Source organism: Purpureocillium takamizusanense, chromosome 5 (genome assembly GCF_022605165.1).
Source record: "Purpureocillium takamizusanense chromosome 5, complete sequence".
Classification (NCBI taxonomy): Eukaryota; Fungi; Ascomycota; class Sordariomycetes; order Hypocreales; family Ophiocordycipitaceae; genus Purpureocillium; species Purpureocillium takamizusanense.
The window spans coordinates 1,675,306-1,698,307 of NC_063072.1; the positions used below are offsets into that span (position 1 = coordinate 1,675,306).

Here is a 23,002-nt window from a genome sequence, read left to right on the forward strand (position 1 = left end):
GTGTCCATGGGCTGGGAGAACCGACCAATAACCTGGGGACGACTGTGAGAAGACCGGTTTTGTTCTTGGCTGCTTTCACCCTATAAGTACATACTTGCTTAAACACACATTTTACCATTCAAGTCCTGGCCATGGCAGGCCCACGTGCTCGGGCTGTCACTCGTACGTCACTGACTCACCACAATGCAGTGATAAAGGCAGTGCTCGAGAACTTCGAACATCCTTTTCTCAACAAATCGCGTGGAAAATTTTATACTACCCCCCGTATTCCTGGACCGATAGATGGCTGATTCTTGTTCACCCAGGACACTATGCTACGCTTGTCTCGGACCGGTCCCCCAATGGTCTCCGCTGCCGCCAGCTTGTCTGGAAGAGATAGCTTCGGAAGACCGCATGACTAGCAACAACGTGGCCGGCTTCAGCATCATCGTTAGCACGTGACGCGAGGGCGAGTACCTTGCGGGGGCTTACTTTAGTATAAGACAGGAGCCTCTGTCCAGCTTCCTGCCTCCGAAGAACACGGATACATCGGTGATCGCCATGCCCACTTGTACATACGTATGCGCTGTTCAAAATTGCCCTCCCGCCAGGGCAGCCGCACGCGTTCTTTGTGCTTCAGACGGAATTTTAGAAGGCTCGTTTGCAGTTGCTTGAGGAAGTGTCTAAGTCAGGCGTGAAGCTACCGGTGAGACAAGGATCAACGAGCCGGGGGTCACCCCGTCCGTTTCTGCTTGCCAAGCATTCCCCCGCGGGTGCATTCATTCCATTAAGCTTCGCGGCGGTGGCGCGTGGCTCGGCATCTCTAGATGAAGCTTGGCACGGTGCGGCTGCACCATCCTTCTTTCTCCGGTCCTTCTGGCAGCACGGCAGCAGCCGGTAGCAGGTATTGCCGTTTCTGGCCGCTGGATTCTGTAGCTGCTAGCATGAGGCTACCACGGAGTCCGAGTGTGTAAATGAAGCACGTATCTACTTCCTGGCAGGTGCTCTGAGAAAGGCAAAGGCCAGCATGGGTATCAGCGATCAGCAGCTGATCACCCTGACGCTATGCACGCACTGGCAAGGAGCGAGCGAGCGGCCCTCCACCGCACAATGCAGGGCGAGGCGAAGGGCTCTGAGAGCAGGAGCTTTGTTGCTCCACGTCCATATCTCGCTTGCCCGCCCTGGAGGAGCAAAAGAAAGGATAAGGTGGTACGTAGCAGATCGTCCCGTCCATCGGCCACCGACCGACTGCTCGCAGCATCTGGGCCTTTTGTTTCGCTCTGTCTTGGACAATCACATGCACCACCTGACGGCTGGTATGTATTGTCGAGGGACGGACCAACGCTGCTCCTACGTTTGCATAATCGATCACGGACACATGACCATGAACCGGTCGCAACATTGGGTGAAAGGGCCGGGTTGCAATGCGCAGCACCGTGTTACTCGGCGGGGAACGAGGTGTCGAGGAATTCAGGCCAATTCTGCATGCGCACAGTGACGCCCAGAAACGGCTCACAATGTGCCGTTCATCTCCCCTTCCATCTACGTATCTCCGTTTGCCTTATCAACGGGCACTCCGGATTTTCTCTCCTAGTATTCATTTTGGCGGCAGCTCCAGGTTGATGATGGCGGCCCACACTTTGACCCTGGGACGCCGCCCCCTGACTCTGTCTGGACGGCGCCAAATCGCCGCACTGTGCTTTCGGTGCCGCCAGCGTGGCATCTTTCTGCGACCGGGCGAGGAGAGTCGATCTTGATCTGCCCTTGTTTCAGGATGAGAGCCGTTGCACCAGCCGCACCCTCTTGTCGACTGGCCACGCCGGCCGGCTAGGCTGGCGGCTGATTCGAGGAGATGCGGCAACTGATCGCCAGCCCGAGTGACGTCGGGCTCCAGCGAGGTGACGACGCTTCAAAATCTTCACTGCTCCCCCATCAAGTCCCCAAGCGCCTCTTCTACCGCGGACAGACGTGGTACAGTTGGTACCAAGGATTACTGAGTACAGGAAAAGCAGACCGCAAAGCATGGCCCGCGGCGACTGCGATCTGCGACGTGATTGCGGGCTGGCCACAAGCAACGTACGACAACACCCAGCCGAAAGGGGAGGTTCCGGCGTGCGTACTACTACTCTACTCCATACATATGGCCAGACGTACGGAGGAGATAGGCGACCGACAAGGAAGCAGTGCTGGCTGAGAGCCGAGTGAAAGGCACGTTTGCGGAGTACAGAGCGACGGGCGCAAACACCTTTTGATCGTCTCGATTCTCCACTACTGCGTGCGAGCACAAGACCTACTGGTCAACTGGCAACCTGCCTGTTGAGGAACATCATCCGGGAAGCGAAGACGGACGTGCCCACTGCCAACTGCAACATGCGTCGTTGGGGATCTGCGCTGGGCGACAGCGGGCGAGCGGGCGGTTGGGGCGATGCGGATACTGTAGATACGACAAGAGCCACGGCCACTTGCAATCAGGACTTATTGACCAGACATTTTGCAACAAAGGCGGCCCCGCGCCCCGGCGGACGATGGCCGCAGGTAATGAACCTCGTGGCACGGGTTTTATTCGACAGCGGGAGCGCCCAGGCGGGATCTCTCATCTTACGGCGAAATTGCGAGGCATGGGGCGGTGGATGCGATGCTGGGTACCCCCCAGTCGCCTTACTTGGTGGTTGTGGCGTCGTTGACGGAGATGACAGCCGGAGGGAATGTCATCATCCGAACCCAACTCAGGCGTGCCGGCCACGACTCATCAACTTGGTACGCTCGCCCGCACGCACGCACTGGGTCGGTTGGACGTCAAGCTTTGGGAGCAGGTGAAACGGCCAGGCACGCACGCGGCGGCGGCGTCGGCGACCAGTACGGAGAAGCCCTCATCAACCCCGCGAGCGGGCAGGGCACGAGGGCGGGGGGGCCGGCCGTCATTGTCTGGGAGAACGGCACGCCCGCCGAGAGCGTGCGAGACGGCGGAGCGCGGCGACGGCATGTTGCGGTCGTTCACCGACCAACAACAGCACCCGGAGGCGGACCCGGACATGGCATCCCCCCCCCCTTGCCCCTCGCTGCACAGCCAGCAGGCACGCGCTAACAATGCTAAGCTTCCTCGCCATGCAGAACCCATGGCACAGTGCCCGTGTGTCTCAGGCGCTCCGCTCGCGGCGGGATGATGCACAGACAAGGGCATTTTAGGACCGTCGAAGGCGGTCGCGAAGGGAGGGGGGAGGGGGGGGTCATGCATGCACCGGTAGGGCACGTAATTTGGAACGCAGATGCCGGAGACGACATCCAGGGGGAGGGGCATGTAACGGAACAGTGAAGCATCACTGTTGTTGGTACTTCGTACGTATGGTAGTGCCCAAATAGATTGACGAGTTCAGGCTAGCCGTGGTGGCCGTGGAGGTGGCAGATTGAGTTTGGCTTGGCGGTGGCAGTGGAGCTCTCGCCCCCCTCGCTGCACTTCGGACGGAGGAGGATGGAGGCAGGGAGGCAGGAACGGAAGGCTGGCTGCTGGCTGCTGGCTGCTGGCTGCACGCGGGCCTGGCGTCGGTCGGGTGCGGGTGGCATCCACTGATGGCACGTTGGCTGGCCGGCCGCCTATCTTGGGCCTGGCGGTGTCCGTGTCCAGTGGATTGGGTTGGATTTGGCGCCACCGAATTGCCCGCCATGCCATAGAGGTACCATGCCGGGCCAGGGCAGGCCAGGGCAGGCCATTGAAGGCGGCGGGGGCAGCCTGACCCATAATAAATTTGGTTCAATTGGGCCTGCTTTTGCCCCTCCATGAAGGTGGATTGGATGGATGGTCGGATGGAAGGGTTGCGTGGACTGAGGTGAGCGTCTCCTTTTTTTTCCCCTGCCCGCCGCCAACCTGCCTGCCTGCCATCGTCTGTCTGTCAGGGATACGACCCGAAACAACTTCGCCAACCCTCCTCCATATCAGTTGCAAACTTGGCAATTGCTTCGCCTCTCTTCTCTCTACTCTACTCCCGCTCGCTCGCTCGCTCGCTCGCCGTCGTCTGTAACGCGCGCGCGCATCTTGCATCTTGCTTCCACGCACGCCCACGACGACGTCGAGGCTCCTCGTCCTCTTCCCCTCAACCTACTACCACCCCCAAATCCTCACACCGACATTCCCACCACCCCCGCCACCATGGGCGCCGACATGTGAGCAGCACGCGCGCCCTCTCTCTCCTTCAGCGGGAACGCCATGACCAAGTGCACCGACTGACGCTTTGATCCTCCAGTAACGTTGATGTCCTCGTCATTGGCATGGGACCTACGGGTCTCGGTGCCGCCAAGCGCCTGAACCACATTGTGCGCTGAACCTCGATTCGGTCCCGCCTCGCCTCGTGACCCTGTCGCTAACGATTGCCTGACAGGACGGCCCGTCGTGGTTGATTGTCGACTCTTCCGACAAGGCTGGCGGTCTTGCCAGCACCGATGTCACGCCTGAGGGTTTCGTAAGTTGCTGCCTCGTCGCTCCCCCATGTCGCCAACGACACACCCATCGCTGACAATGTCGCGCTGTAGCTCTACGACGTCGGCGGCCACGTCATTTTCTCTCACTACAAGTACTTCGACGACTGCCTCGACGAGGCGCTCCCCCAGGATGACGACTGGTTCACCCACCAGCGCATTTCCTACGTCCGCTACAAGGGCCTCTGGGTCCCCTATCCTTTCCAGAACAACATCTCTATGCTGCCCAAGGAGGACCAAGTCAAGTGCATTGACGGCCTCATCGACTCGGCGCTGGAATGCCGTGTCGCCAACACCAAGCCCAAGAACTTCGACGAGTGGATTCTGCGAATGACGGGTCAGGGCGTCGCCGACATCTTCATGCGCCCCTACAACTACAAGGTCTGGGCCGTCCCCACCACCAAGGTACGTTGGGCAATTTCCCGCTATTCTAGTGTTGCTGTGGCTTCCATCGTGCTCACATCGTCACAGATGCAATGCCAGTGGCTCGGTGAGCGTGTCGCCGCTCCCGATATCAAGACGGTCACCAAGAACGTCATCCTGAACAAGGTTGCTGGCAACTGGGGCCCCAACGCCACTTTCCGGTTCCCTGCCCGCGACGGCACCGGCGGTATCTGGATCGCCGTCGCCGACACGCTGCCCAAGGAGAAGAAGCGTTTCGGCAAGCAGGGCGAGGTCACCAAGGTCGATGCCGAGAACAAGATTGTCCACTTCGCCGATGGCTCCACCATTGGCTACGGCAAGCTCATCAACACCATGGCTGTCGACCACCTCGTGGAGAAGATGGGCAACCAGGAGCTCGTTAAGCTCTCCAAGGGCCTCTTCTACTCGACGACACACGTCATCGGCGTTGGTATTCGTGGCGAGCGCCCCGAGCGCATTGGCGACAAGTGCTGGGTGAGTTGACGATGCTGCCCACGAGACGGACCGTGGACCAAACACAGAAGCTAACGTCTGAGACAGCTGTACTTCCCCGAGGACAACTGCCCCTTCTATCGCGCCACCATCTTTTCCAACTACTCCCCCTACAACCAGCCCGAGGCCAGCGCCAAGCTGCCGACGCTGTACCGCGCCGACGGCTCCAAGGGCTCGTCTGAGGCCAAGGAGGGCCCTTACTGGTCCATCATGCTGGAGGTCTCGCAGTCGTCGATGAAGCCCGTCGATGAGGAGAACCTGCTCAAGGACTGCATTCAGGGTCTGATCAACACGGAGATGATCAAGCCCGAGGATGAGATTGTGTCCACCTACCACCGCCGCTTCGACCACGGCTACCCCACGCCATCGCTGGAGCGCGAGGGCGTTCTCAAGGAGCTCCTGCCCAAGCTGCAGGATATGGACATCCTGTCCCGTGGCCGCTTTGGCAGCTGGCGCTACGAGGTCGGCAACCAGGACCACTCCTTCATGCTAGGCGTCGAGGCCGTCGACCACGTGCACAGCGGTGCCGTCGAGCTGACGCTCAACTACCCCGACTTTGTCAACTCCCGACAAAACACGGAGAGGCGGCTGACGCAGAGCTTCGGCGCCTCCAAGGCCAACGGCAGCGCCGCCCTGCCTTCGCGGGAGCGGGCGTCGTCCAAGGCCACGGCCAACGGTGGCCACAGCCGCAAGTCCTCCAAGCAGGTCAAGTAAGCGCCGGTCCGGTCTAGGGGCCATGAGCGCAACGAATTTAAAGGGAGCCAGCAATCTACGGTTGGACAGTTATCTGACGCACGAGCATGACGGGATGGGATGGCCTGGGCAAAGGCCGTGTTGTACCGCCTGGCACACGGCACGGGTCAAGAGGCAGGCAGGCAGGCAGGCAGGCAAGGGTTAAAATTCATTGTCGACAAAGACGGCGTGCTCGCTCGCGACTCGCGCGGCGACAGGTTGCAGTATAGAATTATTCTTGTCTCCCAATACCAGCGGGGAGAAGAGAGGTTCGCGATAGAGAATAGAGCTGGGCCTCTTTTCATGTATGCATACTTCGTACGTGTCTCCATGTTCTGGACTATATATGGCCGATGATGTCGCATTGACTTTTTATGTACTCTGAACTTCGCACGTAGCATGCGCTCATGGTGAGCTGTCCGCCCCGCGCAGTGTGGCCGCGCCGCCAGGGCCCTCGTCTGCCGAAAGCGGGCAGCGGAATGCATCGAATCGGGCTGCCACCGGCGCCACATGCCACCCTATCCGAGGAATGCAGCATCTCGTCACTTTTTTTTTCTTTTTTGCTTTTGACGTCGTACCGGCTGGTCATGCAGCATGCTTCTAGACGCCTGTCTCGGCCGAGTCCGACGCAAGGGCGCAGCTGCCACTGACATCATCCATGTGCCTACGGACCTACATGCATTTTTGGGCACCCTTCCTCCTCTTTGTGCCTGCCCTGATCCGATCGCGGCGGGGGGTGGTGGTGGTGATGGTGGTGTTAGCAGTAGTAGTGACAAACCCGACCTTTTTGGCGTGTGTAAAAGCGTGTCTGTTTGTTTCCCTTCAATGGCCCCCCCAGCCGCGGGAGAAAGGCTCAACTTGCACCAGGAGATGGCAACTTACCAGCAGGGCTCGTCGGCGTCGGTGTTATTTGTTACTCTGTATTACAGCAGAGCAATTTTTCCGCACAATGAACGAGTCGTGGAAGCGGGTTCCACGGTTCCACAGCGGCGGCGGCGGCGGCGACGACGACGGATCAGGCCTGGTTGGTGTGTGGAGCGTGGAAAACCCACGCAGACGAAAACCGCAAGCCATCCTGGCCCCTTCCATGGGACATGTCGCTAGGCGGTGCGGCGAGTTTGGGCGTGCTGGGGCGCTCTCGTCGCGGGGCGGCAGGCCCCATTTGGGTCGCCGACGTTTCCTCCTCCGCACGGCAATATATTTCACCTTGTTCCCTTACCCTAGATGTACAGATTGTGAGAAGTGGAGGGGTAGTAGCAGCAGTATGTATAGTGGTCGTGTAGTGAAACTTATTGGGCTTACAAGTGGCCTTGAACGTGCCTCCTGGTCATGTTTCTGTGCGGCCGTTCGTCGTGGCTACCTAGCGAAGAAGCTACGCACAGAGCAAGACTCTGACTGACCGCTGACGGGGCACGCCACCCATTGGGGGGGAGGAGGAGTTGGGTTTGAGAGGTGACCGCGCACGAACACATGGCTGGCGGAACGGGGCGCGCGTGGCACAAGGCCGGCGCCGTGTCGTCATCCATATTACGGGAGGACCATCGAACGGCCGCCACAAGGGAGAAAAGGGGGGGGGGGGGGGAAACCCCGCACTGTTGCTCGGGGGGGGAAGTGCGAGCAACGGACGAACGATGTTGGAAGCCTGTTATATGATGATGGTGCTGGAAGAGGATGGACAACTTCGCGGTTCATATATGCCTATACTCGAGAAGCGACTGGCTCGAGGCAGTATTTCAACCCCCCCTTTAGCAGGGCAATGCTTGCGCTTGCGCTTACGCTTGTCTGTGCGTGCGCGCGAGTGGGTGCCACTCGCGCTTGTGTGAGTCGAGGTGGATGCGTTAGGGAGCGCCTACCTGGAGAGTGAGGAGCATTGGAAGGCGGTCGGTGAAAATACAGGCGGCTAAGTGGATGGCATTGAGAAGGGGGAGGGGGTTTGTCCGCCGTCGTTCCCGGGCGGTCGCCTTCCATGACACCCGCCCGACCTGGCCAGGCTGGTAGTGAGTTGTGTGTTGTAATGGATGTACAGCACCAGCAGCTCGGACTGCGAGCATCAGTGGCTGGCCCTCAACAGCAGCCCAGCCCATAAGGTACAGCACCAGCAAGCACCTGACACCGGCACGCAGCCAGCCAGCCAGCTAGCGGGCATGCTCACGCACTGCACCTCACCTTCACCCCTCCCAGGGGCGCCCAACCAACCTTCCAGCTCCGCTTCCTTGCACTCAGCGAAGCTGTGGTACCGCGACAGACGGACGGACGGACGGACGGACGACGACGAGACGACGACGACCACCACAACCACTCCGTCCGCCAGGTCAACTTATACATCATCACCACCACCAACTCGCGCTGCCTCGCCGGGGCACCTGAACTGGCTCGAGGCGCACACACACACACACACACACACACACACACACACGCACGTACGCATGCACGCACACACGCGCATCGAGCGGTCCACTCACACGCAGCACGCAGCAGGCACACCACACGCCCACCCACACATCTCGCAAGGCGGCCCCAACCCGCCGAGCGGGCCACCTAACCAGCCGCGCGCGCCCGAAGAACCACTCGTGCAACACCACGCCTGCAAACTCACCCGGTGCGTGAGAGCACGACACAGGGACAAGAAGAGCGAGCGAAATAGTGAGAGAGCACGAGCTGCTGTGGCCCTCCCTCCCGCAACTCCGCCCGCGTCGAACCCGGCGCCGCCTCTCATCCCGTCTCTCGGCAAAGCATCCCTCCCCTCCTTCTCCGCCTTGCTGAACTCTCGCCGCGCTCTTGCGTCGTCGCCGCCTCGCTCGATCGCCTGCCCGCCCGCTGCCGTCCCGGCCTCGCCGCCGACGCTCCCGCCAGACTGCAACCGCCCGCCCGCCGACTGAGGATGGGCGCTGCGGACGGGCCCAAACTGCCGCTGCCGCTGCCGCCCGCCGCCGTTGTTATCCTCGACCCCATGTCATTGTCACCGAGCCGACCGCTCCCAGACCACCGTCCTTTCTGAGAAGCGCCGCACCGCAAGTCCCGCGTCCCCTTCCTCCGGAGCCGCGCGCTCCCCCCCGTCGCCATCATGGACGATGCCGTTCTGATGCCCGACGATGTTCTCGATCCACCGCCTCCGCCGCCGCCGCCTCCGCGGTTGTTTGAGCGCTTGCGCCAGATCGCCGGCTATACCTGGGACGAGTCGAAACCGCCTTTTCATTCGACCTATGACTTCTGGTGAGTAAAGATCGAGGTTGCGCGCGGACGACTGTCGGGCGTTGGAGGCCGTGGATGAGAAAGGCTGACCATTGCTGAACATCACAGGCACGTCTTTGGCACGCGACATGTCTCCGCGACCCCGCCCCTGTCGAGTCTCCAGCATAACGAGTCGAATCCCGGGTCGGTGAGCAAGATGCCCACGGGGCGTCCATCGCAGTCCGACCATGGCCAGCCCGTCCCCTCCGAGAGGAGTCAAAGCACAGAAACGCCTAGGACACCGCAACTTCACCCGCCGCCGACACCAACTCTCTCCGTCCCGTCCAACGAAGCGTCCCAGATCGAGGAACCCGTCGTCGCGCGAATCTCGTTCCATGCCTTGCGGGAGGAACGGGCTTTCCAAATAGCCAGGAGCGTCACCGCAACGGCAGATCCCCACGGCGACCATATCGTCAAACCCCTTGACCTCATTCGACTTAATCCCTCTGCAGGCGACCGTGGAGTTATCATTGTTGCCATATACGCACATCCCGGCCGAAACTATCTATTCCGTGTCCTTGACGCGGGCCCAGCTTCGTACATCGCAGAGAAGCAGGGCGATGCATATGTCTCGAGCCCAGCGAAGATGCCGCGTAGCCTTGAGCCGCCCATGGACCTGGATCACTTCCTCGACTTCGCCATTGGCGCCACGCAGTGCTTGGAGATTCTACACCACGGCCAGGGCATGATTCACGGTGAGATTCGAGGTGATGCCTTCCACTTCAACCTTGAAGAGAACAAGGTTCGCATCGTGTCCTTCGGCTCAGGGATCAGGTCGTTCGAGCACGGCTTGACTAGCACCGGCTGGTCGAGCTTGTCTAAGGAACTTGGCGCGAAGAACAAGCTGCTTTACATAAGTCCCGAGCAGACCGGCCGCATGCCTGCCGAGCCGGACACGCGAACCGATATTTACTCATTAGGCGTCTTGCTATGGACCCTCCTAACGCAAAAGCCAGTCTTCACGGGCGATTCACCGCTTGATATTGTTCAAGGCGTGCTGGGCCGCAGGATACCAAACGTCGCCTCGGTGCGCATGGACATACCTGATGTCATCGGCCGCATCATTCAAAAGTGCACGGCCAAGAACATTGCTGATCGCTACCACTCGGCAAGCGGGCTCAGGCACGACCTGGTCATGGTCCAGGATCTCCTCGGTGACGGAGACTTGTCCGCCCTCAAAGACATGAAGATTGGGACCAAGGACGTCTCTTCATTCTTCATGCTACCCGGCGCCATGATTGGGCGTGTCGACGAGAAAAATGAGCTGCTCAAGGTGATAGACCGGGTCGCCCGATCACATGCCATGAGCAGCAAAGGCACCAGCCGCTTCTCCGATGGATCGAGCCTCACCAACGAAGTCATTGTCGGCGACGACATGTCCAGCGAAGGCGCCAGCTCTGTTGATGGTACAAACCGCCGAAGCGGCTCCTTCACCCAGACGACCTCATCAGACCCCAAGCACACGAGAAGCAGCTTCCAGCCTTCACTCCTCTCCGATACCCATACCCTCTCCAACGAGACAGTCTCTTCCTCCCAATCCGGCAACCATGGTCGCCCGGCGCGGCCGTGGGAGCGTCACCAATCAATGTCAATAGATGCCAGCAGCGCCATCGACAGCCTGGGGTTGGAAGCCGGCCGTTCCGGCGTCACCGATTCATCGGCATCCAGCCTGTCTCGACAGCTAGGCAACGCCAAATTTCGGAGGCGGGGACACTGCGAAGTCGTGACCATACAAGGCGCTGGAGGTCTCGGCAAGAGCTTCCTGGTACAAAGCGTGCTTCCGGAGGCACGACGGCGTGGATACTGCGCGACAGCAAAGTTCGACACGTCTAGACGGACGGCATTTGGGCCCCTGCTTAAGTTACTGTCGTCACTGTTCAAACAGGTCTGGGGCGAGCGGAACACGGAGACGCCGTTTCACCAAGGCCTAAAGCAGTACGTGCGTCCGGTTTGGCCGATGCTTCATCGGGCCCTTGGTCTGCCAGAGTTCCTCCTCGGTCCCCCGGAGGTTGGCCCTGGTCGGTCAGTCTCCTCGATGCATGGCTCCATCAGTGGCTCCATGAGCTCTGTACCCCGAAGCAATGGCAGATCCGGCATCAGGCGGCGAGGGTCGTCTCCTGGGAGCTCCCCTCGGCCATTATCTCACAGCTCCAGTATCGGCACGCAGAGCTCGCAGGACTATCTCTGCGCTGGAACTTCGACCAAGACGACGCGTCTGATGAATGTGTGTCTGGATATCCTCCGCGTCTTCACCACGCATAAGTTCATCTGCTTCTGCCTGGACGACATTCACTTCGCCGACGACGAGTCCCTGGAGCTCATCACGCAGATTATCGGCGCCAAGATGAAAATGATAATCATCATGACATATCGCCCCGAAGAACTGTCAGCGGAGAGGATGGAGAGCATCATCTGCCCTCCGGAGCTTGATGGTGCGCATGACCTGACGCGGCTGGCTGGCACTCATGTTAATCGAGGGTCAGAAAATCCACGTAATAAACGGCCAGCAGTCACGAGGATCACCCTGTCCCCGATGACAGAGGACGACATTCTCGAGTATGTCTCGAGTACCTTGTCACGGCCCAAGGACGAAATCTTGTCACTCGCCCTTGTGATTCAATCAAAGACGGCCGGAAACCCGTTCTACATGCGCGAAATGTTGAGTGCCTGCCATCGCAAGAGATGCATCTGGTACGACTATCGGGACAGCCAGTGGCACTTTGACTTGGACCGGCTGTTTGCGCAGTTCCAGGGCGAGAAAGACTATGATGTCCTCGACACGGGATTCATCACGCAACGGCTGGGCGAACTGCCGCCGGCGGCTCGGGCAGTTCTGGCGTGGGGTGCGCTGCTTGGCAACTCTTTCTCGTTCGAGTTGATCAGCCGGCTGATGCAGGGAGAGTTCGAGTTCGACGACGGCGGCCCGATGGAATGCGCCCCAGAATATCCCCAACGCGCATATACCGAAGGCGAGGCGATCGCCGGCCTACAGGCCGCCATTCAAGCGTACATCCTTGTCCCCAGCGAGACGGAAGACCGGTTTCGTTTTGCGCACGACCGTTACATCCACGCATCTTCTGCGCTGAGAGAGTGCAACACCAGGCGGATGCACTTCATCATATCGCAGACGCTGCTCAAATACTACGCGGTCGAAGCCCGGCAGAAAGACAGCACCGCCGCGCACATCTGCACGGCCCTAGACCTCATCAAGCGGCGCGTATCGGCACGCCAGGGATACCGCAAGCTGCTTCTGGACTGCGCGCAGGCTGCAACGGAAAACGGCGCCCGGCCGACTGCTTCCAAGTACTACAGCGCGGCCATTTCCCTGCTGCAAGGGGCGCCGTGGGAGGACGAAGCCGACGACGTTTCGTATGACGAGACGATGCAGCTCCATCTACGCGCTGCCGAGTGCTACCTGTTCATGGGTCAACTTTCCGCCGCCAATGACCTGCTGTCGGTAGTCTTTGCAAACGCCAAGACGGCAGTCGACAAGGCTCCGGCGTACGTCCTGCAGTCGAGGATATTTGCGCAGAATGGGAACGCGCTGGCGGCGTTCATTTCGCTCAGGGAGTGCCTCTCTGCCCTCGGCGTCCCGCTCGACGACCAGCCGACGTACGAAAAGTGCGACGAGCGTTTCAAGAAGCTCGCCAAACAGATCAAGGCGAGCAGCCGCGAGGAGCTCCTGCAGCCAAAGAGGACGGGCGATCCCATCATAGCATCCATCGGTGCGGTTCTAGCCGAGACGACTGCTGCCGCTTGGTGGAGCGACTGCTTGCATTTCTACCACCTCACCATGGTCATGCTGGAGATGCACCTCACGAGGGGCGCGTTCCCGCAGTCTGGCATGGCATTCCTGCACCTTGGCGTCGTGGCCTTGACCAGGTTCGGCGAGGCACAGTTTGCCGTTGATCTTGGGTCAATATGCCAAGACCTGCTATACCAAGCGAGAGACGCCTTTTCAATGGCACGCGGTCAGATGCTACATGCCTGTTTCCTCGGCCACATCCACTACTCCATGCCCCTCTCCATTTCGCAGATGGAGGACGCCATTGAGCTAGCGTCTGTGGGAGGAGACCGCATGTCGACGATTCTCAGCTACGGTCTCTGTGCCCAGGCCAAGCTGTTTGCGAGCGACAACTGTGCAGACCTTGAAGGGTTTTGTCAGTACGGCTGCGAGGACATTCCGAACTGGTCCTACGACACGCGCGGAGGTGCCCTGCTAATCGGCATTCGCCAGCTGTGCCGGGCATTGCAGGGCAAGACGTCGATCCACGATGCTGTTGGAGTCATGAGCGACGAACAGCACGATGGCATCCTGTACAAGAACTGGCTCATGAGCCAGACACAGGAGAGCAACAGGTCATCGCTATTCTACGAAAGCCTGGAGCTGGTCGCGCTTTTCCTCTTCGGCCATTATGAGCGGGCTATCGCCATTGGCAAGGCCTGCACGGAGAAGCTCGCGATGCTCTGGTCAGCACGCAACAGCAGGCTCATCTTGCTTTTCTACGGGCTTGCCAGATCCGGCAACTTGATGAGAAATATGCAAGATCCTCGGTCGCTGGCGGAGGACTTCACTGCGGAGACCAAAGACACGATTGACGAACTGCGCCGGTTCGTTGGCATGATGGAGGACTGGTCCGTCGTCTCGGACGTCAACTATCGATGCTGGTCTCGACTTCTCGATGCGCAAATTGCAGAATTGTCCACCGATCACGGGCAAGCAGTCCAACACTACGAAGAAGCCCTGGATCACGCCACCGAGCACGACTTTGTGTTCGAGGAGGCGCTGGGCAATTACCTCATGGCAGGCTTCTTCGTCAGACGGAAAGCGAGGAGATCCGCTCGAGCCGCGCTGCAGGAGGCCATCGGCCTGTACAGGCAGATCTCGGCCAGCGGCGTGGCCAAGACCATTGAGGACGAGCACAGCCTCCTCCTTCACGGGCCGACGCGAAATCACCGATCCAACGAGGTCGGTGTTCAGACGGACTTCGTCGCGGACGCTCCGTCTGTGCGGTACCGCACCGTGGAAGGGGAAGACGGCGAAGAGCTGACACAGATTCCGTCGAATGTCATGTCGGATCTCAAGGGCGACCGCATCGGCGCCTGGCGAGGGTCCATGAACAACCCAACAGAAGACGGGGGTGGCCTTCCTGCACTGGACATGATTGACCTGCATGCCATCCTCGTGTCGTCGCAAGTCATCTCGTCCGTCTTGCAGGTAGACGAGTTGCTCAAGACCATGTGCGACGTGGTCTTGCAGACGTGTGGCAGCTCTGCCACCCGGGCAGCAATCGTCGTTCAGGAGGCCTCTGATGAGCACGCGTGGTACGTTGCGGCGAGCGGTGATCCCGAACGCGGAGCATCGGCACACAACCCAGGGCTGCCGTTGTGTGGCACGTCCTTGATCGCGGAGAATGTCGTCCTGTATTGCTCCCGCTTCTTGGAGTCAGTCTTCATCCCGGATCTCATCGCCGACGAGAGGTTCGGCAACGTGAGCGAGTCGTGGCTGCAGCGAAACCCCCTGGGCAAGGCCATCATTGCCCTGCCAATCTGCCACGGCACGAAGCCGCTCCTCGGCGTCCTGTACCTCGAGGGGGAACCGGGCTCGTTCACCGACCGCAACGTCACCGTTCTGCAACTGCTGGTGAACCAGATCGGCATCAGTTACTCCAATGCGCTGTCGATGAAGAACGTGGAGAAGATCTCCGCTGAGAATCGCTCCATGGTGTCGGTCCAGAAGCGGGCTCTTGCCAAGGCGCTCGAGGCGGAAACCAAGGCGAAGAACGCCGAGGCGGAAGCGAAACGCAACGTCAAGCTTGCCGAGGAGGCGGCCAAGGCCAAGTCAATATTCCTCGCTAACGTTTCCCACGAGCTGAGGACCCCCCTGAACGGCGTCATTGGCAACTCGGAACTTCTGCGCGACAGCAATCTGAACCGGGAGCAGCTCGAGATGGCCGACTCCATCCGCGTGTCGGCTGATCTCCTTCTCACCGTCATCAACGATATCCTTGACTTTTCGAAGATGGAGGCCGACAAGATGAAGCTCTACATTATCGCCTTCAACCCCGAGGAGATGGTGCGCGAAGTGGTCCGAGCGGTGTCCTACAGCAATCGGGAGAAGACATCCAAGAAGAACGTCAAGATCATCCAGGACATCAACCTTCCGCCGATGCTCATCTACGGAGACCCGATCCGCCTTCATCAGGTCCTTGGGAACTTGATTGGCAACAGCCTCAAGTTCACCGAAGACGGCGCCATCACAATCGGTGCGCGTCTGGACTCGGATACAAAGGAAAAGGCCACCCTGACGTTCTGGGTCCGCGACACGGGCATCGGCATCCCGCCGCAGCAGCTGGCCAAGCTCTTCCAGCCTTTTAGCCAAGCCGACGCGAGCACAGCGCGCAAGTATGGCGGGAGTGGCCTGGGCCTGAGCATCTGCAAGAGCCTTATCGAGATCATGATGCAGGGCAAGATCCAGCTGGAGAGCGAGGAGACCGTCGGCACCACTGCCTGGTTCACCGTCACGTTCGACAAGGCCAAGTCTGATGTCTCGGCGGGCGACGCACAGTCCAAGGGCTCGCCGCCCATTGACCGATATTCGGCAGCGGTGACGCCCGCCGAGCGCGCGTCGTCCCCCAACCCCTACATCGACTTGACGAAAATCTCAAAGGAAGACGTGCGCATCTGCGTCGCGGAAGACAACCCCATCAACCAGAAGATTGCGATCCAGTACGTTCAGCGGCTAGGCTACACCAGCGTGAGTGCCTACGAGAACGGTCTCAAAGCCGTCGAGGGGCTCCGCCAAAAGGCCAGAGAGGGCAAACCGTACCACATCGTTCTCATGGACGTCCAGATGCCCGTGCTGGACGGGTACGAGGCGACCAAGTTGCTTCGCAAGGACTCGCTCGAGGCGGTTCGGAAGGTGCTCGTCATCGCCATGACGGCATCTGCCATCCAGGGTGACCGAGAAAAATGCCTCGCTGCCGGCATGAATGACTATTTGGCCAAGCCCGTCCGGTCCGAGGTGCTCAAGAAGAAACTGGATGCGTACGTCAATAGTGCGGTGAGTTCATGCCATGCCTAGAGAAAGAGGTTTTCCCCTTGAATGGTGCGCTGACGTGATGGCTGAAGTCGAGCATTTCCTTCAGCCGCCAGCCTCCGAGCCCCTTGGAGATGTCCAAGCCTCAGGCTAACGGAGCACGGAGCGGCAACGGGTCAAGCATACCTAGCCGTTCGGAGGGCAAAGTTCCCGGAATCACCATCTCGGATCCCATGAAGGACGGCGCCGTGTACAACATGCCCCTCGACTCGGAGGGGTTCAGCGCCAAGGACAGTCCGGTCTACGGCAGAACCCACCACAGCCAGGACGACGACGACGACGACCACTCCTTCTTCCCGCGCGTCGAAGATCTCCAGAGGAGCAACTCGTCGGCCACGGGCCAGACGTCCCCGCCGCCGCCGCCGTCGTCTCACCACGATGGAGCTGAGAAGAAACATCTGCGCAAGCTCACCAAGAGCCGTGGCAACAGCGAGACTCGACTCGGGAAGCCCGCCGCCGTGGAACAGGTGCTGCCCCTCGCGGAAAGACCCAAGGGGGTCCTGACCAAGAAGCCGCCGAACCAACTCCAGAGCACCATCAGCGGCGTGGAAGACGGGACGTTTGACGGGACACCCTCGCCGCCACAATAAAATCTCTCCGTTTCAGAGTCGGGATGGGGAACATCACGGCTCGCTGAGCCTACGCTGCCCGCGGCCGGGTTACGTCGGGGTCGTATGCTCCGCCCCAGAAACGACCAAGCCTTGCTGGTTTCTACGACTTCACGAAAGCGACTTCCGAGCACGATGCACGATGCACGATGCAACGGACCACACGCCGGAGGCCTGTCCACAGGTCACAGGGCACCTTGATTGGCCTTGAACCAAGGTCCCGTGCACGCCAGATGCGACCGACCGAGAATGATGGTGCCCCCTTCATTGTCCATCTACCCGTCCACATGCCATGCCACGCACGCCATGCACACCGCGAATCCGACACGTTGCTGCTGGTACTCGGCCCGCATATTTGCTTGTTTCCGCTATATGATGCATATGTCTGACACAACAAAGACGACATCAAAGAGACGGAAGCTAATACCAGCGCGTCCCGCCCTGCTTTCTCCCCCGCTTTCAAGCCTTACCTCCTGTCACTTTTGGTTTCCTCTTATGAGGATTTACATATCTGTTCGTTTCACTTTCCTTTGAAAGGACGGGCTAAGGATACGGGAATGAAACGGCCGTGATAAGGGTTTGCTTTCTTATTATTTTTTTTATGGTTTGTGAGCGACATCCAGAAAAACGAGAGGGAAGGAGAAAGAGAGGCACACGAGCCCCCTGGACCCAATTATTGGGAAGGGTTCTTCCCGGTAGCTGCAAGGCTGGTAGACGAGGCGCTGCCGGTCGACGAACCCTATTGTCCGATGGGGAAGTGCTACTATTTCGCATGTCACGGCGCTCCAAGGGGATCGATCCTGCATTGAAGTCCATGAATGGTTGGAGGAGGACGCGAGGAGAGGGGGAACTGCGCGTAAGAGCTGCTTGCGAGGAAAGGAGAGGGGGGTTGCTGGGGTTTGTGTCAGTTGGAAACGCACGCGCGACGGCCTCGCTGCTTTGGATGACAAACGGAGAGTACATGTATAGGCAGGTAGGCAGGCGAGAGTAGCAGCATCATGAGAGACGACGTGGCGCGCTGACGCCATCGCCGCTTCCCAATACATCATGTAGCCGGCAACACTGACGTCTTCATGCCGCATTCGTGACAGGTCTCTTCAAAGTGAAGGCAACCAGGCGCGGCCCCGCCATTCCGCCGATGCGGGCATGCGTCGTGCCCGTTGCCGCTTTGGCATTCAAACCTCGTAACCAGAGTTGCATCGGTCGAGTGTTCCGCGGCATGTAGGGCCACAAGTTGTGAGAGAACAACGGACTGTCGGCTAGAGCACGTCGCCCGCAGCACTGGCATGTGAAGGCGATCGTTTCCCTCGCTGCGCCTGCAAGGACTCTGTGCACGCAGGTCGGCCTCTCTTTGGCTGTCCGTCGTCGGGAAGAGGGCTCGGTGCTATATGTGACTTGCCCTCCGCCGAATATAGGAGAGAGCGACAGGGACAGGGAGGGTGGTGGATCGCCATGACATGCACCTCTATTGCGGTCGCGCGTGCGCAGTCGAGCGTCTTTTGTGCGCGCCGTTCGCACAGTAACTACCGTATGCGCTGTGGGCTCCTGGCGTGTGAGGTTCGTACGAGAGCAGCTCTGGTCATGGCATGACATGGTATGGCATGGTGGGCAAAGAACCTTTGACCGACCAGTCGCCCTCGCAATGCTTACGCACAATCCCCAGGGGCCCGCGTCGGCGGCGAGGGCCATTGTGTAATGGCGGGCCAGGGGCTTTCAGGTTGCTCATCGGGGCGACAATCTGCTGGGACGGCCAAGGTTTCCCTGCTTCTCGTACGAAACGAGAATTCCTTCCTTCCCCCAAGCTAACCCGTGCCGGGCGTCAGGCAGGACGAGTGGCCGAGGACGAGTGGCGTCCATGCCGCTGCTGCACTGCAAGCCCATGCAGGGTGCGGATGGGGAGCCAGTCAGCTATTTCGCATGCTTTGCGAGGCCTGGCCGGTCGTGGCAGTCCGTCCATTGTGCGGAGCCTTCGCCCGAGAGGGTGGGCCGGGGGTGCGTTTGTTGGGTGGCCTGCGGGTGAGGGCCTCGATATGCGGGCCATGCATGCATTTGACAGGCAAAGCTAGCGAGCAGTCAGGCGCAGTAGCCGTACAAGATCCCAGTCGCCCTCGAGCAGCGGGCTCTGCTTGCTCATCCACGACTTGTGGAGGGCGGGCCTCGGAGGGCCGTTGGGCGGGTCGTGCATGTTTCGCCCGCCGCGTGGTACGGGCGATGGCCCAGTCCTGGTCATGTTCCCACTCGGGAAGGGGCGTGCATGCCGTGCTGTACGTACTTGGTATGCTGCTTTTCCGTTGCTCGCATCTGTAGAGCATTCTCTGAGTCTTGCTTCCGTCCGGTACGAGGCTCGCCTGTCTGCCTGCACAGCAGTCGGCCGAGAAGGTGAGCTTTGTTGGACCGTTCCCGCGCCGAGCATATTATCAGACATGCTCCCCAAAACGCATTCGTCTCGTTCCGCCCTTGTCAAGTCGATGATGCGCTGCTCGTGTCGCAGAACGTGGTAGTCAAAGATAGAATCCGAGCTAGCCAAAGAGCCGACTTTTGCCAAATGTTGAACGTCGGCCAAGGCCTTGCTTGCTTTGCTATCTTGGACATGGGGCCGCCATTCGTCCCGTCTTAGGTGCCATCACGCGGCTCGAGCTGTGCCTTGTTGAGGACTTGGGACGCCACCGCGAGACCGGGGTCCCTTCTCCTTTCAAGCGCTTGCAAAGTACTGGGCTTTGGCAAGCTCGCAGTGAGGATGACAAGGAGAAGGCGGCGGGGTTAGAGGCATCGTCGGCCTGTGGCTGAACGCCGCTCTTGACGACACCCCTTCATCGACATGGGGCTATATCCATCGGTCTGCATGAAGCAATGTCTGCTTCGAGAGTTCAATGGATGGCGCATGCAATCGAGAAGAATTGCACGACTGTGGCTCAAGCTGGCCCAGCATGGCTTGCAGCTTCTTCCCTCTTGCGGGCAAGCGTCCTGAACAGATTGCTGCATCTGATCCTCCGAGCATGCCCGTTCCAACGAGAGATGGCCACTCTAGTGATGGGCTCTTGTGCGCCGCGCTTCCAGCATACGCGCTAAGCTTTAGAAGGGAGCCTTGCTAGTCCAAGAAAGGGCTATGAAGCGTGCTGCGTTGTGTTCATGCATAATGCCCTGCTTGCTCGACGACGCAACTCACCGTTGCGAAGCTAATTTGAGCGGCAGCAATGGCAGATGTGCAAGGGTTTATAGTAGCCGCGAGACGAGTGTCCCTCCGTACGCTTGACGTTGTAGCGTACGAGCTGCGAGCCCAGAAGAGATTCCTCCGAGTCGTGTTGAGGCTCTCAAGATTCCCAATCAGCTGACGGGTTTAGCACGTGTTTGTTCGGTCGTGCCGTGGAATAAATCTCACGGTCAGTGCTCGATGTGGCTGCATGCAAGGGCCAGGGGTCGGATGTCGGTGATGCCCAGGCAACGAGTGAGCCGAATCCAGGAGTCACCTTCCTTGCCTCGTCGACTATCCTGTCGCCAGGTATGACCGAGAGACATGGCCTTGTTCTCGGAAAATAGCAGACAGGAGCTCACCATGTGCTCAGCTAGGCTCACTGCCCAAGTATGCGGGCTCGAGTCAGGATTTCAAGGATCGTACAGCAGCTCGGCCCCAGAGCATCCTATCGTTTTTCAAATGCCCTTCCAGGCGGTGCCGACGACCACGTTGGTCCCTGCGGGGTGGATGGCATCGCTGAGCAGCATCGAGATGCGATACGAACCCTGCACCACCAGGTTCTGTGGATGATGCCACGGGAGAGCGAGCGGAGTAATGTTTCAGAAGTCCCGAAGCCGACAAGGGTCAAGAGTGTGCGCCATGAGCCACCAAAGCCCCGCCGGCTAAGTTGGGCCAGCTGGGCGTTTACCCCAGTAGACGGCAGTTCGAGGCTTGCTCTGGCGAACCTGGAAGCGCTCGCACGGCCACACGCGCCCGTTGAAACGAAGTGGTTTGCAAGGTGACAAGCCACAGGCGTGGGCATCCTGCCACGCCATGGCGGGATGCGTGCCAGCTCTCAGATTTCCCAGGGGCCGCTGATTTAAGCCACGCGCGGTTTCCTGATCCATGCCATGGACGACTTCGGCCGACAAGCCGCTTCACGAGCAATATTAGTAAGTACATGCGACAGAACAAGACCTCATTTGACAGGGGTAACTGCTGTAGCCCTGACCCTGAGAGATACGGATTCGGGGGTAAATGTGCAGCGGATTGCCAGCTGGCCCGAGTTGTCCGGTGTGCGAGCACCCAGAATTGAAGCGAGACGGCGTTCTGTGTCATGCTGAGACGTCCGGGAGCCCCAGCCCCGGCAGGAACTCGACCTTGCAGTAAATCTCATGCTCCGTATGTTGAAACTGGTTCTTCAATCGCTCCAAATAAAGCAGAGTAGTGGACGAATCGCGATCTTCTGTTAAGCGAGCATACCTATAAGATCGGCTGCCTTTGAGTCAGCCACTTCGTAACCCGATGGCAAGTTTCTGGGTGCAATTAGCTTTGCTTTGGGGCAATGTGCATGCATGTAACACCACAGGAGTCCGTAGAGCCCTTGTAAACTACCGCAGACATTTTGATTGTTGTCATTGGTGTCGTGCAGTTCATGACCATCATCACCGAGGCTCGTCGGCGAGTTCGGTCCATGTCTGAAATATCTAGTAGCTGAATTGAAAACGGAAGGACACAGATGATGACTCGGAATAATCCAGGTTCGGCTCTGTGTCCCAAGGAGGCGCTGTAGAGGCGAGGCGTGGAAATTCGCCTTACCTATGGCGATGACGGATGCTCGGAACCCTCCCACGTCTACGCTCTTCACTAGTCTGAATTACACCTGATATCCGCGGACTATCGATGCCCAAGTGAGTCCTGCATCGATGCTGGAAATACGCGACTCAAGGAAGTGGTCGGATGTGAGAGGCCACTCAAAGAATGTGACGCCGCAATAACGTGTGGCGGACGTTGCCAACTCCATTCCAGAAAGACGCTTCCGCCGCAGGCCAAATTCGGTAATTAGGTATGCAACAGAACTATCTGCTTGGCGCTCCGCCGCCGAATGTTAGTGGAACGAGTTGCGGCCATGGGGCTGATACATATCTGCAGGAGCGGATGCGTGATGCATCAGCGAGACTTCCGCAACCATCCAATGTCAGTCTGTGTCGAGGCAGAAGGCCCCTGCCAGGAGGCCAGATCCAGATGACGCTTTGGAGAAGAGCGGCGGCGGCAAGGCGGATCGAAATGGGGTGGCGGGAATGCTCGATGCTACGCCATGCTGCAGACTGGAGGCCGATGAATGGTAGAGGGGCGGCAGGATCAGATGCTGCCAATATGCCGGAGGTGCAGCTGCAGTCAGCCATGCATCCTTGCGCGACTGATGACTTTTTGATTCGATAAACCTGTTGCTCATCGATGTGTGCCGGTTGAGCCATTCATCCCAGCCACGCGTTCGCTGAGGACTGTCGAGGATGAAAACCATCGGCGGTCTTGACGCCACCCCATTGATCTCAAAACGCCCTGCTAGACACTAGTAGTTGCCAGAGGGGAAGGGCGGCAGGTCTTGATCAGGGCAACCAGCTTGCAGGATGGGGATGTGGGATAAACTTTACCCAAGACGAACCGGTGCCCCGAGTCTGTGGCTGCTGGCAAGCAGCACAGAGGGGAACCACGCAACAGCAGCAAGCCACTTCGCAACGGGTGATCCACTCCATGCACGCTTCGTCTCGTCGGCAGGACTTTGTGTGCGGTTGACACGGGTCCGCCCTGCAAACTGCGTGCACATGCTCGTATGTAGTGAGTCGTATCAGCGGCAAATCGCTGCAGCGCTGGCTCCGTCGGCACTGTTGCCTGTGGCGCTGGCAAAGGTGCAAGCGACTCAGGACAAAGGGAGGGAGCCGTGCGTTCTCGTACATGAGCTACACATAGCTCCTACCAACCCGGGCAATACCAGGTGGCACCGCATGCAGCCGG

General features: G+C 59.3%; 4 protein-coding genes across 4 annotated transcripts; 3 read left to right on the forward strand and 1 right to left on the reverse strand.

The window, feature by feature from the left end:
- Nucleotides 1-2,614: 2,614 nt before the first annotated feature.
- Nucleotides 2,615-3,064, forward strand: JDV02_006098 (uncharacterized protein; the record flags this gene model as incomplete). The annotated part of the gene is made up of 1 exon (XM_047987452.1): nucleotides 2,615-3,064. One exon carries the CDS (start codon nucleotides 2,615-2,617, stop codon nucleotides 3,062-3,064), a length of 450 nt encoding a protein of 149 aa, XP_047843437.1.
- A 704-nt stretch (nucleotides 3,065-3,768) lies between these two features.
- On the forward strand, nucleotides 3,769-6,470 carry JDV02_006099 (uncharacterized protein). Its single transcript, XM_047987453.1, has 6 exons — nucleotides 3,769-4,137; nucleotides 4,218-4,287; nucleotides 4,353-4,433; nucleotides 4,504-4,854; nucleotides 4,921-5,346; nucleotides 5,413-6,470. Exons 1-6 carry the CDS (start codon nucleotides 4,124-4,126, stop codon nucleotides 6,076-6,078), a joined length of 1,608 nt encoding a protein of 535 aa, XP_047843438.1. The 5' UTR covers nucleotides 3,769-4,123; the 3' UTR covers nucleotides 6,079-6,470.
- Nucleotides 6,471-8,168: 1,698 nt separating this feature from the next.
- On the forward strand, nucleotides 8,169-18,092 carry CHK1 (Histidine kinase). The gene is made up of 5 exons (XM_047987454.1): nucleotides 8,169-8,516; nucleotides 8,572-9,309; nucleotides 9,397-11,759; nucleotides 11,811-16,390; nucleotides 16,459-18,092. The coding sequence occupies exons 2-5, from the start codon at nucleotides 9,161-9,163 to the stop codon at nucleotides 17,014-17,016; spliced, it is 7,650 nt and encodes a 2,549-aa protein (XP_047843439.1). The 5' UTR covers nucleotides 8,169-8,516; nucleotides 8,572-9,160; the 3' UTR covers nucleotides 17,017-18,092.
- Nucleotides 18,093-22,184: 4,092 nt separating this feature from the next.
- Nucleotides 22,185-22,511, reverse strand: JDV02_006101 (uncharacterized protein; the record flags this gene model as incomplete). The annotated part of the gene is made up of 1 exon (XM_047987455.1): nucleotides 22,185-22,511. One exon carries the CDS (start codon nucleotides 22,509-22,511, stop codon nucleotides 22,185-22,187), a length of 327 nt encoding a protein of 108 aa, XP_047843440.1.
- Nucleotides 22,512-23,002: the final 491 nt, after the last annotated feature.

Excerpts from the sequence above, each read along its gene's own strand:
- JDV02_006099 (XM_047987453.1), top strand. Across the intron at positions 4,855-4,920 it reads GGGCCGTCCCCACCACCAAG|ATGCAATGCCAGTGGCTCGG; the intron begins GTACGTTGGGCA and ends ACATCGTCACAG. Across the intron at positions 5,347-5,412 it reads GCATTGGCGACAAGTGCTGG|CTGTACTTCCCCGAGGACAA; the intron begins GTGAGTTGACGA and ends CGTCTGAGACAG.
- CHK1 (XM_047987454.1), top strand. The coding sequence starts at position 9,161 with ATGGACGATGCCGTTCTGATGCCCGACGATGTTCTCGATCCACCGCCT. Across the intron at positions 9,310-9,396 it reads CATTCGACCTATGACTTCTG|GCACGTCTTTGGCACGCGAC; the intron begins GTGAGTAAAGAT and ends TGAACATCACAG. Across the intron at positions 11,760-11,810 it reads CTGCCCTCCGGAGCTTGATG|AAAATCCACGTAATAAACGG; the intron begins GTGCGCATGACC and ends ATCGAGGGTCAG.